The sequence below is a fragment of the Gouania willdenowi genome, chromosome 15, assembly GCF_900634775.1.
Source record: "Gouania willdenowi chromosome 15, fGouWil2.1, whole genome shotgun sequence".
NCBI classification, from domain to species: Eukaryota; Metazoa; Chordata; class Actinopteri; order Blenniiformes; family Gobiesocidae; genus Gouania; species Gouania willdenowi.
Genome location: NC_041058.1, coordinates 21076271 through 21091167, shown reverse-complemented (window position 1 = coordinate 21091167; position 14897 = coordinate 21076271). Strand labels below are relative to the sequence as shown.

Here is a 14897-nt window from a genome sequence, read left to right as displayed (position 1 = left end):
GACAGGTAGTCAGGTAACTATATATACATATTTTATATTATATTCTGTAAATACAGTTTGGACAAGTTGCCTTTTCTTATTTATTAGTGGCTTTACAGTCCTTATATATCAGCTAATTTATCGGCTATCGACTGATATATCGGTTATTAGCAGATTTACCGGAAATCAAACCCCTGATATTGATGTCGGCATTGGCCCTAAAAACCCCTTAATGGTTGCTTTCTACATGCTTTGTTAAGTATTGAAAACTCTTTATTTAACCAAATACTCATGCAGATTGCACTGTGCATAAAAACAATTAGTTTTCCCCAAAAGCTAAATTTCCCTCTACTTTGAGAAAGAATCTGAAAAAGACCAAAATGTGAAAAATCCCATCTGGCAGAAGCTTCTGTGAAAGCCCATAAAGGCTGAAGAAAATAGCTTCATTGTTTATGTAAACACAAATGAAGGCCCAATAAAAAAACCAGGTAACTACAACAGAGTGAAAGCAGGTCAGTATTGGTGGAGACCAAATGCCTGACGCAGTTTGAAGCACTGAGCTGAGAGCTGTGAGATTTCTGCACTTTTGTTTACCTTAAACCACAGTGTGTGAGAGACAAAGGGATTCATGAGAGCTCAAACACACTTAGATTACAAACACATCAGCGCAGAAAAGTTAAAAGACGCTGCAAATGTAAACAGTGGTGTTTGTAAACTGTCTTCCTACTGGCCACAGCAAAGCAGAGGCCAGATGAAGCATTAAAACAAAGATCCACATGAGCCACAAATTAGAAAATGATCACAAGTGGTGGTAGGGTGAAGGATGGAGGATGGATCGGCAAAAGTGGTGAAGTGACGGGGGGGGAAAATTGACAGATGTAACGGAGGTCATTCTCATTGCGACAGGATGAAAATGACTTTTTTTTCTCCTTTTTTTTTTTAGGTTTCTTTTGATGGAAATGTCTTTCATGTTAGGAAATTCAAAACAGGTGTTGTACTGGAACACACATTGTGTTTTCCAAAGCCATGAGGCCAGCAGTCTTTTTTTCAAAGACATCAAAGCAAAACCACAATATAGGAGGGCAGGGCCACGGAAAATACATACAGAGAGGAAGCATCCACGCTCAATCTACACAGACAATTAATAAAATTATAGGAGTTATTCATGCAGCTGGAAAAATGTGCTCCGTAAGTTTGAGCCCTGTTTGGTTTAAAGTCTTGAATATGAGATATCTGATTTAATAACAAACTGGACTTCTGTTTGGTCAGTGAATTATGTTCAAAAGAGAGTTGAGTATATATTATGAAACAACCATTTAGTCATGCATTCTAGATATTCATAAGTAGAAGCATATTTTTGTCTGTTATAGTAATTGAATTACACATTTGAAATCATTGTATGTACAATGAAGAACAGTTTTAGTATTCCAACCTAGAATGCTGTATAAAGCTCTAGATACCAAATATTTTTCTTTGACATCCAAAACCTGTGTCGCAGCCTTCTCACCATCTTAAAAAAAACACCTCCTTTAGCTAAAAAACTGACACATCCCTTCATTTTTGTAAAGATCATCTTCCATTTAATTAAAAAATCATTTTATTGAACTACAGCAACCAGTGTTCCTGCTAGTTTTGAGGTTTCTGCCAGATTCTTCCCGGTAAGGTTACGCCTTTAAGCCCCAACACAAATTTCCATACTCTACATTCCAAGTGAGCCACAGATTTGATAAATATGTTTAATAACTTGAGAAGATTATGAGTTCTTTGAACAAATTGAGATATAAAATGCAGTCAGGTAATAATTAATGTATTTTCTGTCATTTTAAGTTCTCTTTAGGGCCCAAATGCTCTAAAGGGCCGAATTTAGCCCCCGGGCTTTTAGTTTGATACATGCTCTACATTTAATCAAAACTCAAGATTTCGAAAATGTTCAGGACGGAAATTAATCCTCGACATAAAACCAAATCTTTTTTTATTTGATTTCATTTTTTTAGGAAGTTAATCCCCCAGAATATTCATTCCAGTGCATTGCTGTGTTTGACAATATGCTAATAGAAAGCCATGTCTGATATATTGATTCAATCAACCAAAACTGATTTTATTAACTAAGTAAAAATGTTTCCACGCAAAAAAGAGTACAAAAAACAGCACAAGAGCAATAACTCCAGAAGAAAAAAATCTCATTTTCAAACTCCATCAAGGTATTGATACCCTGAAGCCACACACCAAATGTGGTTATCCTATCTTAAACGACTTTGAAGATACCTTGAACAGAGTAAAAAAACGGAACTCGGGCAATAACTCTGGAAAAAATTATTGCATGCTTCTCATTTTCGAACTCTTAAACAGTTTCTGAGAAAAGCTGTCCCTTTTAACTAGGGGCAGATGGACGGAGCTCAAACCTATATCCCTCTTCCACATTTTGTGGAGCGGAATAATAACCAAATCTTGTAAAAACCTGTATACTGCTGCACAGGCACCAACATACACCTGTTGTATATGTGAGGCAGAACTGCTGCCTCGATCACACATACAGCAGGTGTTCTATGTTAAGTGTCACTGCAAATCCACAGAGCTCTGAAATGCACCTGGTATGCAGCTGACTAACAACGACTGGAGTACAATGACTCAATCAGTCGAGGAAGTCGCTGATGAGAATCACTCGGCAGCAACAGTTGGAAGGCGGTGGAAAGTACTATTAGGCATCGGGGAGCTTGACTCACTGGGGTTGATTCATAACACCGTCTTCCAAACACACGGCAGGCTAGTGGTGAGCAGGAGCAGTGGAACTAACACACAGCGTGTACACAGAGCTTCAGAGTGGGCTGATGTACCTGAGGTACTCACTGCTGTAGAGAAAGGGTTCAGATTGCACGAGTTTTCAGCCCAGCAGCCGCAGCCATAATTAGCAGCCTGAGAAAACACAGAAAAATAACACAAAGAGAAAGAGAGAGACAATCGTTAAATACATTACTAGTTAAAATGTTAGAATTAGAAGATAACAAAAGAGATTATTTTGGCTTTAAAAATATTTATAGATAAGATAACAAACATGAAGTAATAATGTCAGGAATAACTTTACGTACAGTCATGTCATTTACTCCTTTTCTTTAGTCTAAATTGCACAATTTCTCTAATGTCAAATTTATTTACTAAAATAATACAAAATTAAATAAATATTTGATCTGCGCCTACATATTTTACACTTTATACTATACAATACCTTATATGAAATATCAAACATTCCCTATCCAAACTCTAAAACCCTGACACAGGTCTGACCACTGGAGGGCATCAAAACTAGTTTTTTTTTCCTCACATGCCTACAGCCGCAGTGTTTACACAGTGGTCAGATTCAACTTTCTAATTGGGGTAATGTAATATGATTCAGAACATAGAGCTGCTTCAAAAACAATCCGAAAACAATCTGCAATGGCCCATAGATTTGTGCATGACTGCACAACATATACAATTATAAAAATGTCAAGTTATTTGGATTTCAATTCATAATTCACACCTGTGAATGATAATAAAAGCTTAAAGTGATACTATGAGCTTGGCATACGACTGCACTGAATCAGATTTAGATTGATTACAATAAAAAACATGAAAATATTACATTTAAACTTCATTGATTTTATTCTCTGCTTATCCTTTTAAACTCCTCTCGGTGGCAACTGAGGGTTCAGCGTGTCTGTATTTTTCCTCTCTAAAATAATAATGTACTAAAATGTTTGTTCTCAAATCTAAATTTAAAGTTAAATAAATGTAATATTGCATGTATATTGCATAATGTATGGAAATCATTCCTGCCTGTGGCAATCAAACTGTACAATTCAACACTGTAACCTGAAAGTTTCCTTGTTGTATATAGCTGTGTATTTGTATTATTACTATCTTATTTTATTATGTTCTACTGTAATATATGCACTAGTATGTAATCCTTATTTAATTAACAGTCTTTTACTTCATTAAGTAGGGTTTTCTTTCTCGTTTCTTTCTTTGTGTAGTGTTTATTCTTCTTATTTGTAATATTTCTTGAGCCTCTGTAACAGAAGTAATTTCCCCCTGGAATAAATAAGATATTTCTGATTCTGATTCGGAAATATTTTACGTAGAATATTGAAACTTTTCTTTTAAATAATGATCAAACTAAAAACTAAGGACAAGATGTTAGTTGTATAGTGTTGTGCTTTCTGGTTGTTAAGTTAAAGTAGCATTGCACCAAAGTGTAAAAATGTTTTGTCCATTTTAGCTTAGATGTTAAATGTTGAGAATAGCATCTACAATGTAATGTAGACAAAAAAGACTTAGAAACAGCACTGTGTGAAATACAAACACTGAGCTCATTGGCCTGCATAGATGTTTGTGATTATGTTGAGAACGGACGATGTTACACTGTGTGATTTAAGACATAGTTTATTACTTGCATTACTTGATTATTGTTTAAAGAGCCATTTTACCAGTCTAAAAACTGACCATTTAAATGTCCCCTTAGTCTTCCCATAACTACATCATTTTACCAATATTAAGACAAACCAGTATATTCTTGCAGTTTCATTACCCCCAATATTCAAATTCAATACAGATTTTTTTGTGACGCACCTATTTTCACAACAGTAAAATATCTTTATTCTTATTTCAGTGAAGAATTGCTAGACGGAGCTTGTCCTTTTTACCTGGCCAACTCGACCAGGATGCTTCATGGCCAAGCCTCCACTGGATACCCCTGCAGCTACATTTCCTTCCAGGTCGACCACCACAGCTCCCACTGTGTCAAGGCTTCCTGGGCCATTCTCCTACATCACAGTCAGACAACGGGCACAGACATTGATTGAAAAGGATTGTGATGTACTGTATATAACCTGATGTACAATACATTTCAGAAGGGATCCAGATCAATATACTGATTATAGATCAGTTTGAATTGTTGGTGAAGATTAAAAAAAAATGTATCTCATTCGTAACAGACCAATCTTTATGACATTTGACTGAGTCATGTAATGTTGGTTGCTCAAGTTTCAACCAGATCAAATCAGGATTGGGAATTTCATTGTGATTTTTGCCCCCAAAAAATGGGCGTGCCGATACATTTAAACTTACTGTATGGTGATCAATGGGGCTAAAAATGTATTCCAAGACTGATCCACATATCTGCAAATATCTGGAAAATATATTTGGTACTTGGTGAAGGTTTTCACTCTCTCAGTGCTCTTGTTTTGTGTATGTTTCCCCATTTTGTTTTGTATTTTTTCTCATTTTCAGTACTTGTGTGTTAATTTGTGTGTTTGTGGAGTCAGTTTGTATAATTTCCTTTCATTTTGTGTTTTTTTGGTTGTCCATTAGTGAATTTTCCTGTAAATTTGAGCATATTTTGGAAGCATTTGGTGCATTTTTGCTGTTTGTGGATTATTTTGTCACGCATTTATTGGAAGCCACAACAAAATTAGTCCAAGGAACACATGTGTCCCCAGAGCTGCCAGTTGCCCATATCTGCTGTAAGTGGTGCAAATATGTGCATCAGATCAAACTTTGGGACATCAAATAAAGTGAGTACCTAGTAGAAAAACCTGCGGACCAGCATGAGAAATATATGCACCCCTGCGAATATCAATCAATTTCTTCAAGAAGGATATCATACAACAAATAATAGTGATAATCACTTTTTTCCACAGAATGAAGTTTACCTTTGAAGCTTGTTTGTGAGCTATCCTTAGTTACATAAAAAAAAAGATCTACAGATTCACTGTAAACACCGGCATAATGATACACAATCTCTGCCTCTATCAGAAGCTGATTAAACCTTGGAATAAGAAAGCAGAATTAAGAGAGAAAAACATTGCAGGAGTGTGTCTCATCTTTTGGATGCTCGCCAGAATCCGCTCCGTCTTCAGGCTTGTGAGGCCAAAAAGCTCCAAAGCTAACTATTTTAAAATGCAACAACAATCATTTTGTCAGACATTATCAGTGTCCGTAAATAAGAGAGCTATTACATATGAAGCTGAAACAAAAGGGCATCTTAAGGCTTATATAAAAGGGTTTTAATCACAGTTAACATTGCTGCTGCTGTTGCTTACACACCAATCATAGACAGGTGGCTCAAAAAAAAAAAAAAGGAAAAAGATTTTACTGATTGGCAAAAGGAGAGAGCCTTAAAAAGAACATGCTGCATGGAAATTAAAACCAGGCACTAATAACATTTTTTTTGTTATTGGAGCCAGTCTCTAATAACTTTCCTTTTAACAAAATGAGGTTATTTCCTCTCCACTGACTCCACTGCCAAGGAAAATTACAGATAAGGTAAAACACACCAAAACCTCACATGGTAAGGCCATTATCAGTTGCACATGCATCCAATGGATGCATATATTCAAGTGAGAATGTTAGAAGGTGAACCTAAGTTTTGTGATTGGTGTAAAATTAGTCATTTTACACAAACATAGATCATGGAATCATTTATTGACTCATCCTACTATAAATCCTCTTGTTCTTTTTACCAACGGGTGGTGAGATCCATTGTTATTCAGCCATTTAATCATAAATCGAGAACATTTAGGATTTGTAGGGAGATTTGCAAATCATTAGCCAAGCATTAATCCTTCCCCTTATCACGACTTATCTGAATGCTGGTCCTAAGGAACAAATGGTTTGTAATATATCATTATCTAATAAAAGTGGATCCGCAAGTATTAGAAGCTGACAAAGCTTACGCTGACAGGCATTAAAGTACGGTACTTGTAATTATGATCAGTGTTGAAAAACTCACAGTCACACTTGATTGTCGTATTTTCTTTGCCTGTTTCGATCCTTGGCCAGTTTTCTCTGCCAGTTCCATCTTTCGCTTGTTCCTCTTGTATGCAGACAAACTGAACTCTAGAGGAGAAGATCAAAAATTTTTAATTTCCCAACAATATTTGCTTTTCTTTGACAACAAAACAAACTTTTTGTGAATGAGTGGTGGGGGATCTTACTTGTTGCCATATTCTCCGAGGGGCAGGGTGCTATTCCGTGGCCCACCGCCCATTCATGCGCTCCTCTCCCCACTAAAAAACTGAAAAAGAAAAGCTATCAAATGGAGAAAAACAGGAATAGGACTGATTATGATAATTACCATGGTGGTATTCTGCCAGCTGAAAGTTTTCCTTTCTGTGCTTCAGTCAGAAGCCGGTTTGCAACCAACACTGGATTCCTAATACCTGAAAAAAGATCAAAATGAAAACTAAGTGATACCAATACAGAGTATAGATAATAATCAAAATATGTGCCTGAAATTATTTGTTGTCATTATTAAGGTGGAAGCATACACAGTGCATCAGAGCATTGTGATTGAGGCAGCAATATAAAAAAAGAATGAGTTAATTACAGAACAATGCGTCATTATAACAAATAATTCTAAATGAGAATAGGGCAACTTTTATCACATTGAGGGCCAAAAAACTGTGGTTATCTGATCAAAGGATCACATTAATAAAATTAATTTCGTCAATTAGAATAATGACCAAAGTGAGCATCAACACAGGAAAGAAAAAAGGTTTTTGTTTGTGTTTGGAGACATTTGTGTTTTATTTCTGCTGTCATTTGTTTATTTTTCTGTTGTTTTATGTAATTTTGTTGTTGTTTTGTGGTTTTAGAGTATATTTTTGTGCATTTTTGTATATTTTTCTGTTATTTTTGTGTATATTTGTCATGGTTTGATGTGTTCTTTGAAGCAAATTGTAGTTGCTCTTTTTTATATGTCTTTTGGGTTGTTTGTTTCTTTTTCTGTCTTTTCATTTTTGAGTAAGTTTGTGTGTTTACTTTGGAGGCCACACAACATTAGACCAAGGGCTGCATGTGTTTTAACACAAAAAAACATAACCTTAACAGAGGAGTTCATTTTGATTTTGCATTAGTCATGAAGGGAAATCTCATAGTTTATTTCAACATATTTGTAAATAAAATGCTACTTTGAAACGAGAGAACTTTAGGAAAGAGATTTAGGCTGTGATTTACTTTGAGTGAGTAGTTATAAAATACAGTAAATTATAAAACAAATATTTACCCCATTGTTACTGAGCTTAGCAGAGACTCACCACTTATGGCTCCTACAGCACCAAACTGCAGCGACCTCCCATCCATGATGCTTGCGTCACATTCGATTTCCCCGGATAAATTCAGGTTGGAGCCCATCCCAGCGTTTGTGAAAGGAGAGTCCTGAGAACAATTAAAAGAAGCAAAATCAAACATAACCTAATAGTGATGAAATATGTTGCCAGTAATGGAAAGTGATCCAAAAATGTAACTGCAGGACAAAGACGAAAGCACGCTATTTTGAAATGTTGGGCAGCAGAAATGGAATAAAAAGGGGATCCAAATCTCCTGGAAACAGAGAGTGAAGCGCCAGAGCATATGTATAGTTATCTTACTGATTTCAAGCTAATGTTGTTTGATTATGTACGGTAATTATCCCTTTAATAAAAAAAGCAATAATGAATATATGAACTACTATGGTTTAACAGTCAAATAAGTCAAAATGTGAATGCCTTTGCATGCATTTCAAATAAATATCAGTTAGAAAATGAAAATCGGATTGCATCTAAAATCTCCAACATAATCTCTCCGATAAGTTTTTGTTGTTTTTGTCTCCGCCCTCAGTCGTTCCCGCCATATACTGACAGTGAAAAATAACTGAAGTGAACTTGAATTGTTGACTATTGTTCTCTGTTTGAGTAACATCACTTGATCAAGTCTTTTCTAACATTCCACACTAAAAAATAAGTAATAAAAGAATGTATGATTTGTGCTGATAACGTATCAAATCAATATCAGTATCGGCCAATACCCAAGGATACAATATCTGTATCGTATCAGAAGTGAAAAAGTTGTATTGGGACATCTCTATTTACATGGTTATAAGAATAATGACAATCTGCAATTCTTAGCCTATGTATGTTGTTCTTAGAAGGTGAAATTATTTGTTTTTTTAATCAATGTTTATTGAACGATGCGTACAAGCATCTGCATTTTACTGCAGTTAATTACAGACACAGTTCGTTATTACAGTCCAATTGGTAGAAAATCACTTCTTAGATCATCCAACAAGATGGTGTGCACATGGAACACAGGTTGAAGCTGTTTTGGATAAACCACACACATACTGGTTCCAAATTATTTCCCCTTTCAAGCATTTTTGTTAACTTTACTATGGGACAAAACATTTTTTTTTTTTTTAATAAATTGTATGAAATGTAAAGGATGAGCTAACAATGATAGAAGAAAACAGAAAAAAATAAAATCTAGCGTGTATGTTGATCAACAAACCTCGAGTTCAACCAAGGCTGCAGCCACAGCTTCCACTGCCAGTGCCCCAGCTTTGAGCTGATCCACAGCCTGACAAAGATACAGATAAACCAAGAGGTCAGTTTTTAGCACTTTTCAGGCATTATATGATCACATAAACTACAAATTCAGTAAATCAAAACCTCATGTACATTACCAAGGTGTTTGTAAAAAAGCTGCTCCTAAACTACTATGTAAGAACTGCTCCTCCTCCTATTACTTTAAGGTACAATTAGGTACTAAAAGCAATAGTTGTGGGACTTGTTTCAAGCAGTGAACGCATAAAGCATTCATTCATTTTCAGATCCACTTATTCCTGTTCAGGGTCGCGGGGATAAAACATTCAAATTACAAATAAAAAAGGGCAGACAAATATTTAGAAATGCATTTCAGATGCCAAAGAACAACATTCATGTGACACAATTAAATGTAAAGAGTGTAGAATTTTACAGTCAAGTTAAAGAGTGGAAATTTACTGTAAGAAACTTCAGGATCACTTTAATCAAATTGCATTTTAGATTTGGTGTTAATGCTCTGTTCTGGGACCTCTCTGCCCTTTCTAGCAGCTTTTCCATGAGCTACGTGGAAAGCCATAAGCAGAGAGAGCGGTCAGCAGGACCCCCTGGAACAAAAGCACAGATGTTTAGATGGCAACAAAAAATTGTGTTTAATTAGACAGAAGAGGATTAGCTGAGGTGGGGGTGGTTTGCGAGGCGTTTGCAGACGAAGCGTGCGGAAGTAGGCGTGTTGCTATGGTTTAAATACAGCGCTGAGACCAACTCTAACCAATGGAAAGCATGGAACATGATCAGATGGATGATTAACTGATTAGTGGATGGATGCTGTCAGTTGTCAACAGCTACTGACAGATGAAGGGGCTGGACTAGTTGGGCATCCGTGCCGGCCTGAACTAACGCAATGCTTTATTTAACACAGTTAGGTATAGGTAAAGCAAAAACGATAGGTTCTCCATTGCAGGGGTCCCCAACAACCACTGGGCTCTGAACCGGTATCAGTCTGTGGACCGTTTGGTACCGGGCCACAAGAAAGGAATAAAGGTTTAAAAATTCCTTCCCGTCTCTGGTCCGCAGAAGCCGGTCAGTGGGGTATAAAAGGTTGGGATCACTGCTCTATCAGACAGAACCGTCAGTAAAACGTCTTTCAGCTACAGGGTATAGGGTCCTCAATTACCTGTGCCTCAGTGGTTTAGGTGGAGTCTGCATGCTCTCGATGAGCGTGCGGGTTATGTCTGGGTGCATTGTTTCCCACTCATGGTCATAAAACATTAACGATGACATAAGTCTCTGACTTAAATTTATGAGTGTCTACCAGTAATTGTATTATAATAAACTTAATAAAGTTTTCCCAGCCTCCTGCCTTAGCTAAGCTAAGTTTGGATCCTGCTCTTGTTACACTAATGCCAATAATGGGTATAGTGAAGTAAAGTCTATGATAAATAAATGGATGGCTGCACAAAACCTTGTTCAGGATTGATTCATATGAAACACTTACTCTTTGACAGGCTCTTTTGCACGCATACTTGTACTCCTTGGCCTTTGACTCAGAGTGATATCCTGCTCCTGAAAAGATATTTATCGTAATGACAAATAGGGAATCCAATACTCAATTTACTTAGCAACATTTACTCATCCAATCTGAACCTGATACTGTATGTTACAGAGCCAGCACCCACTAGTACAAACATTAGCGACAAACTTGTCAAATAATAATAAAATGATACATGTATATATATCATGTACTGTATTGTATTTATTTATTTATTACCTTGTCTGCACATGCTGTCATTGAAATTGTATTATTAATTCACTCATACAAAGCACTATAAATAATTTTGAAATGTACAGTATATGAATATCTGAAGTAGTCAAAGAGACTGGTTTCACCATATTATTCCTTATTCACAACTAATTCTAATGCTAATAACATACCATCACCCTAAACTTACTGTAGCCACAAGGGTTTGTAAAGCGGTGAAGAGGAGACATTTGAATGTAAAACTTCATTTGAATAAAATTAACCATTGGTCTCTTTAAGTTCTTCCTTCTTTCCCAGTTTTAAAGACTTCCTTGTTATTCCATCTTCATAAATTCTGCTCCTAGTTTTTTTAGTTTGATGGGTTTTTTTTAATTAAAAATATGTATCAAATAACTTAACTATTAATTCTGGTTTTGGAACATAATAAAGTGGACTAATTTTTTTCAATATTGTGTTTCCTTTATTATCTTATTATATATTATTATTATTATATTATATATATATTCTTTATTTTGTTTTTATAGTACATTTTGTAACATTTGTGTAAAGGTTCCCCTTGAAAATTAGATGATCCATCTCACGTGTCCTTAAAGCAATACGCGGATTTCCGTTACATGAATGCACTTTAGGTGATGGCTCTGAAGCTGAATCATAAAACTTTGTTACTAATTTGCGTCAGAAATGTCTTTTAAATTGCGAGTAAAATGTACATATAATAGTCTTTCAGTTGAGCTGTCTTTGTCATTTAGGTCTTTTAAACAGTTAAAGAAAGTGCACTGTACCTGCATGCACTAAAACAAATCCACCAACACTTCCTGACTTTTGACTGGGACTTAAAACATGGATGACGAGAGAGGAAGGCCGCTGCTCTTCGGCAGAATTGGTTAGATTTTCCATAACCCCTGCATAACTTGATAAGCCAATCATTACCAAACTGCTGATGACAAGACAATCGTTTTCCTGGCAGACCTGTATCACACACAAAAAAACACAAGTGTTAAAGATGTGACGCTATGGACTAGTTAGATTATTAACAAAATGCCCGAAAAGCAGCCATAATCCCTGATCATTGTTTTGCACAATTAAATACATGCACAACAGAATACTTAAAATAAATAAATAAATAAATAAATTGTACAATTAGTCCTCAGAGACGCATGAACTAAAATAAAAAGTAAAAACACTGAATGATTTATATATAATTAAAATAAATATATATGTATTCTATAAAGTGCTGAATTTCATTTGAATTTTAGTTATAAATACATACACACAGCCATGGATCAGACTGTGTCACCAGGTGAAATTACACAGGATAAAAAAATATAGCATTTATTCATAGCCTACTCAAAAAAAATAAATAGATTAAATAGACTGAATAGACTAAATTCACGAGGTGGATATGTAAGCATGGATTAAAGCACACATCAACACTGTAAAACTACAAATCCCAGTTCTTTGCTGCTGTATCTCATCAGAGGTTCAAAACAGTGTTATGTTTCAACTGGTAAGCAGTTTATCTGGTGAACATATTTCAATTTATTAAGCGCCGTATTTGCACAATAAGTAATTTAAAAATACGTAAATCTATTAGAAATAACGTGGCCAAACCCTAAACGTATAGGTTTGTAGCAAATATATTGAATAAAAGCAGTAAAAGCAGTAAATCGTGTTTACCCAGTAAAAAAGAAAACGTCACGATGATGTGACGCTGCTAGAACAGCGATTGCTAATCTAAACGGAGCTCTGTTAGCGCAGTTTGAAAAGACAGCATAAAAGAGAAAAGTAAATGTAGCAATACATTTGTTATGTATTCCTATTAGCTTGTTAGCCTAAGGTAAGTTTACACAAACACAACATTCCACCCTTACTATTTACATACCTCTGCAAACAGCAACACAGCTGCATTCTTACCGGGACGTCCTACAACATGCGTTTAAAGAGAATAAACCTGTGCAGGGCATATGTTTTAAACGCTGCAAACTTTAATGACACACATTTCCTTCTCAAGCTATCCGCAGCTAGTTAGCTATGGACACCCGACTACTTCCTGGTTCACGTATACGTTGCTAAGGAAACACGTAACAGGGCCCGCAGATTAGACACCGCATCGACTGCAGCTGCCGCCCAGTAGGGCGGTGCGTCTACAGGGCGGCCATCTTGGAAAGGTGTCAATCACTTCTACAGCGCATGACATCTCTAGAGGAATGATGTGCTTACATAATTAAAGTAGTCATAAATCGCTCAATTCTCAAGCAATTTTCACGAGGTTTGTAATAAACGTCAGACTTGATAGATAGATAGATAGATAGATAGATAGATAGATAGATAGATAGATAGATAGATAGATAGATAGATAGAACAAAAGGAACCCAGAAAACGTTCAGATTTTTTTTTTATTGCTATTCATATAATTATCATTATATTCTCATATTATCGTATTATTTTTTATTATTCACATTATTATAGTTACTGGTATTCTCATTGTATTATTATTACCATCATTATTGCTATATTGTTATTATTATTATATTTTTACTATGTACTCTTATATTACATTATTATTATTATTATTATACTGTATAATAATTACTGTCACTATTAATATTATATCCTTATCATCATCATCATCTTTATTAATATTGTAGCCAAAGAACTGAAATATTCAAGGAACAAGAACATAAACAATCTTCACAGAAAACTATCTACAAGAGTGTTTAGTATTTGACTTCCTGTCTCAGATGGATAATTTGCAAGTCAGTTTTTTTCTGTGTAGCAGGTTGTTGCTAGGAACGCTAGATTCATAACATCGATGGTTTTGTCCGTCCTGTCGGTGTTTATTTCACTACAGCTATAATAACAACCTGCTAACAATATATTATCCGCTACATGTCCACGCACCACTGCCTCCAACAGCACCGTTCCAAGATGGCGGCGCTGTAGACGCGTCCCTCCACAGTCATTGCGGCGTCTACGTTTAAAATGTCTATGGCAGGGCCAAAGTCACCGGATGTTTACTTCGTCAGATATGACAAGTACACATCCGTTTTGAATTGAATTTCAATAATTTATTATTAACGTGTCGAACTAAAACATGGCCATGGGTAGCCACAGATATACAAAAATATTATTTATTTTAGTGTTTTGTTTATGTTTTTAAAACAAAAATCTATTAATCCACCTTCTATTGTATTAAAATAAAGGGAAATATTTTACATAAAACAAAAAAGGTATTGCATTTGTGGAAAATTTAGTTAAAATTAGATGAAAAATGTATAATCTACTTTGGGTTATCTTCAGGTAAAAAATAAATGAATAAAAAATATTTTGAACTAAGTGTAAACTTATTTTAAATGTTATCCAAAACCTATTATCTGCATTTTCCATAAACTGTTATTGACTCAAAGTCCTGAATCCTCACGTCAGAATAAGTAGATATAGGAGATGGATGTCGACCCAGAAAAATGTAATACGTCACTAAAACTTCTTTAAATCTTCAAAAGCAACTAATATAAAACAAAACAAAAAAATCATGATAAACATGTTTAATTCTCTCTATCAGAACTAATTTTTAGCAACTACGGGTTGTAGATCCAGTAATCATTTATTCATAAACCTTCTTTCAAATTAACAAGTTAAAAAAAGATATTATTCATTTCCTTTAAAAAAAGACAGACGCTTTTCCAAAATTCCATTGCAACAGATTCATTCATTTTATATATTCTTTATTTACTGATGATTTAACATGATGACCAGAGTTGGGGTCAATTATAATTGTACTTGTGTAATTGGTAATTAATTACAATTATGATGTAATTACAACT

General features: G+C 35.2%; 1 protein-coding gene across 2 annotated transcripts in view; it reads right to left on the bottom strand.

Annotated features, from left to right (window-relative positions):
- Window positions 1–13132, bottom strand: part of tasp1 (taspase, threonine aspartase, 1) — a 28620-nt gene extending 15488 nt beyond the window's left edge. For both annotated transcript variants that reach the window (XM_028469444.1, XM_028469445.1), the window contains exons 1-10: window positions 12956–13132; window positions 11856–12042; window positions 10810–10877; window positions 9280–9348; window positions 8052–8172; window positions 7091–7175; window positions 6951–7030; window positions 6746–6852; window positions 4659–4778; window positions 2814–2892 (exon numbers count right to left, since the gene is read on the bottom strand). In XM_028469444.1, the coding sequence (XP_028325245.1) occupies window positions 2814–2892; window positions 4659–4778; window positions 6746–6852; window positions 6951–7030; window positions 7091–7175; window positions 8052–8172; window positions 9280–9348; window positions 10810–10877; window positions 11856–12000 (874 nt within the window). In that variant the 5' untranslated portion in view covers window positions 12001–12042; window positions 12956–13132. The remainder of the gene's footprint in view (window positions 1–2813; window positions 2893–4658; window positions 4779–6745; window positions 6853–6950; window positions 7031–7090; window positions 7176–8051; window positions 8173–9279; window positions 9349–10809; window positions 10878–11855; window positions 12043–12955) is intronic.
- Between the last annotated feature and the right edge of the window lie 1765 nt (window positions 13133–14897).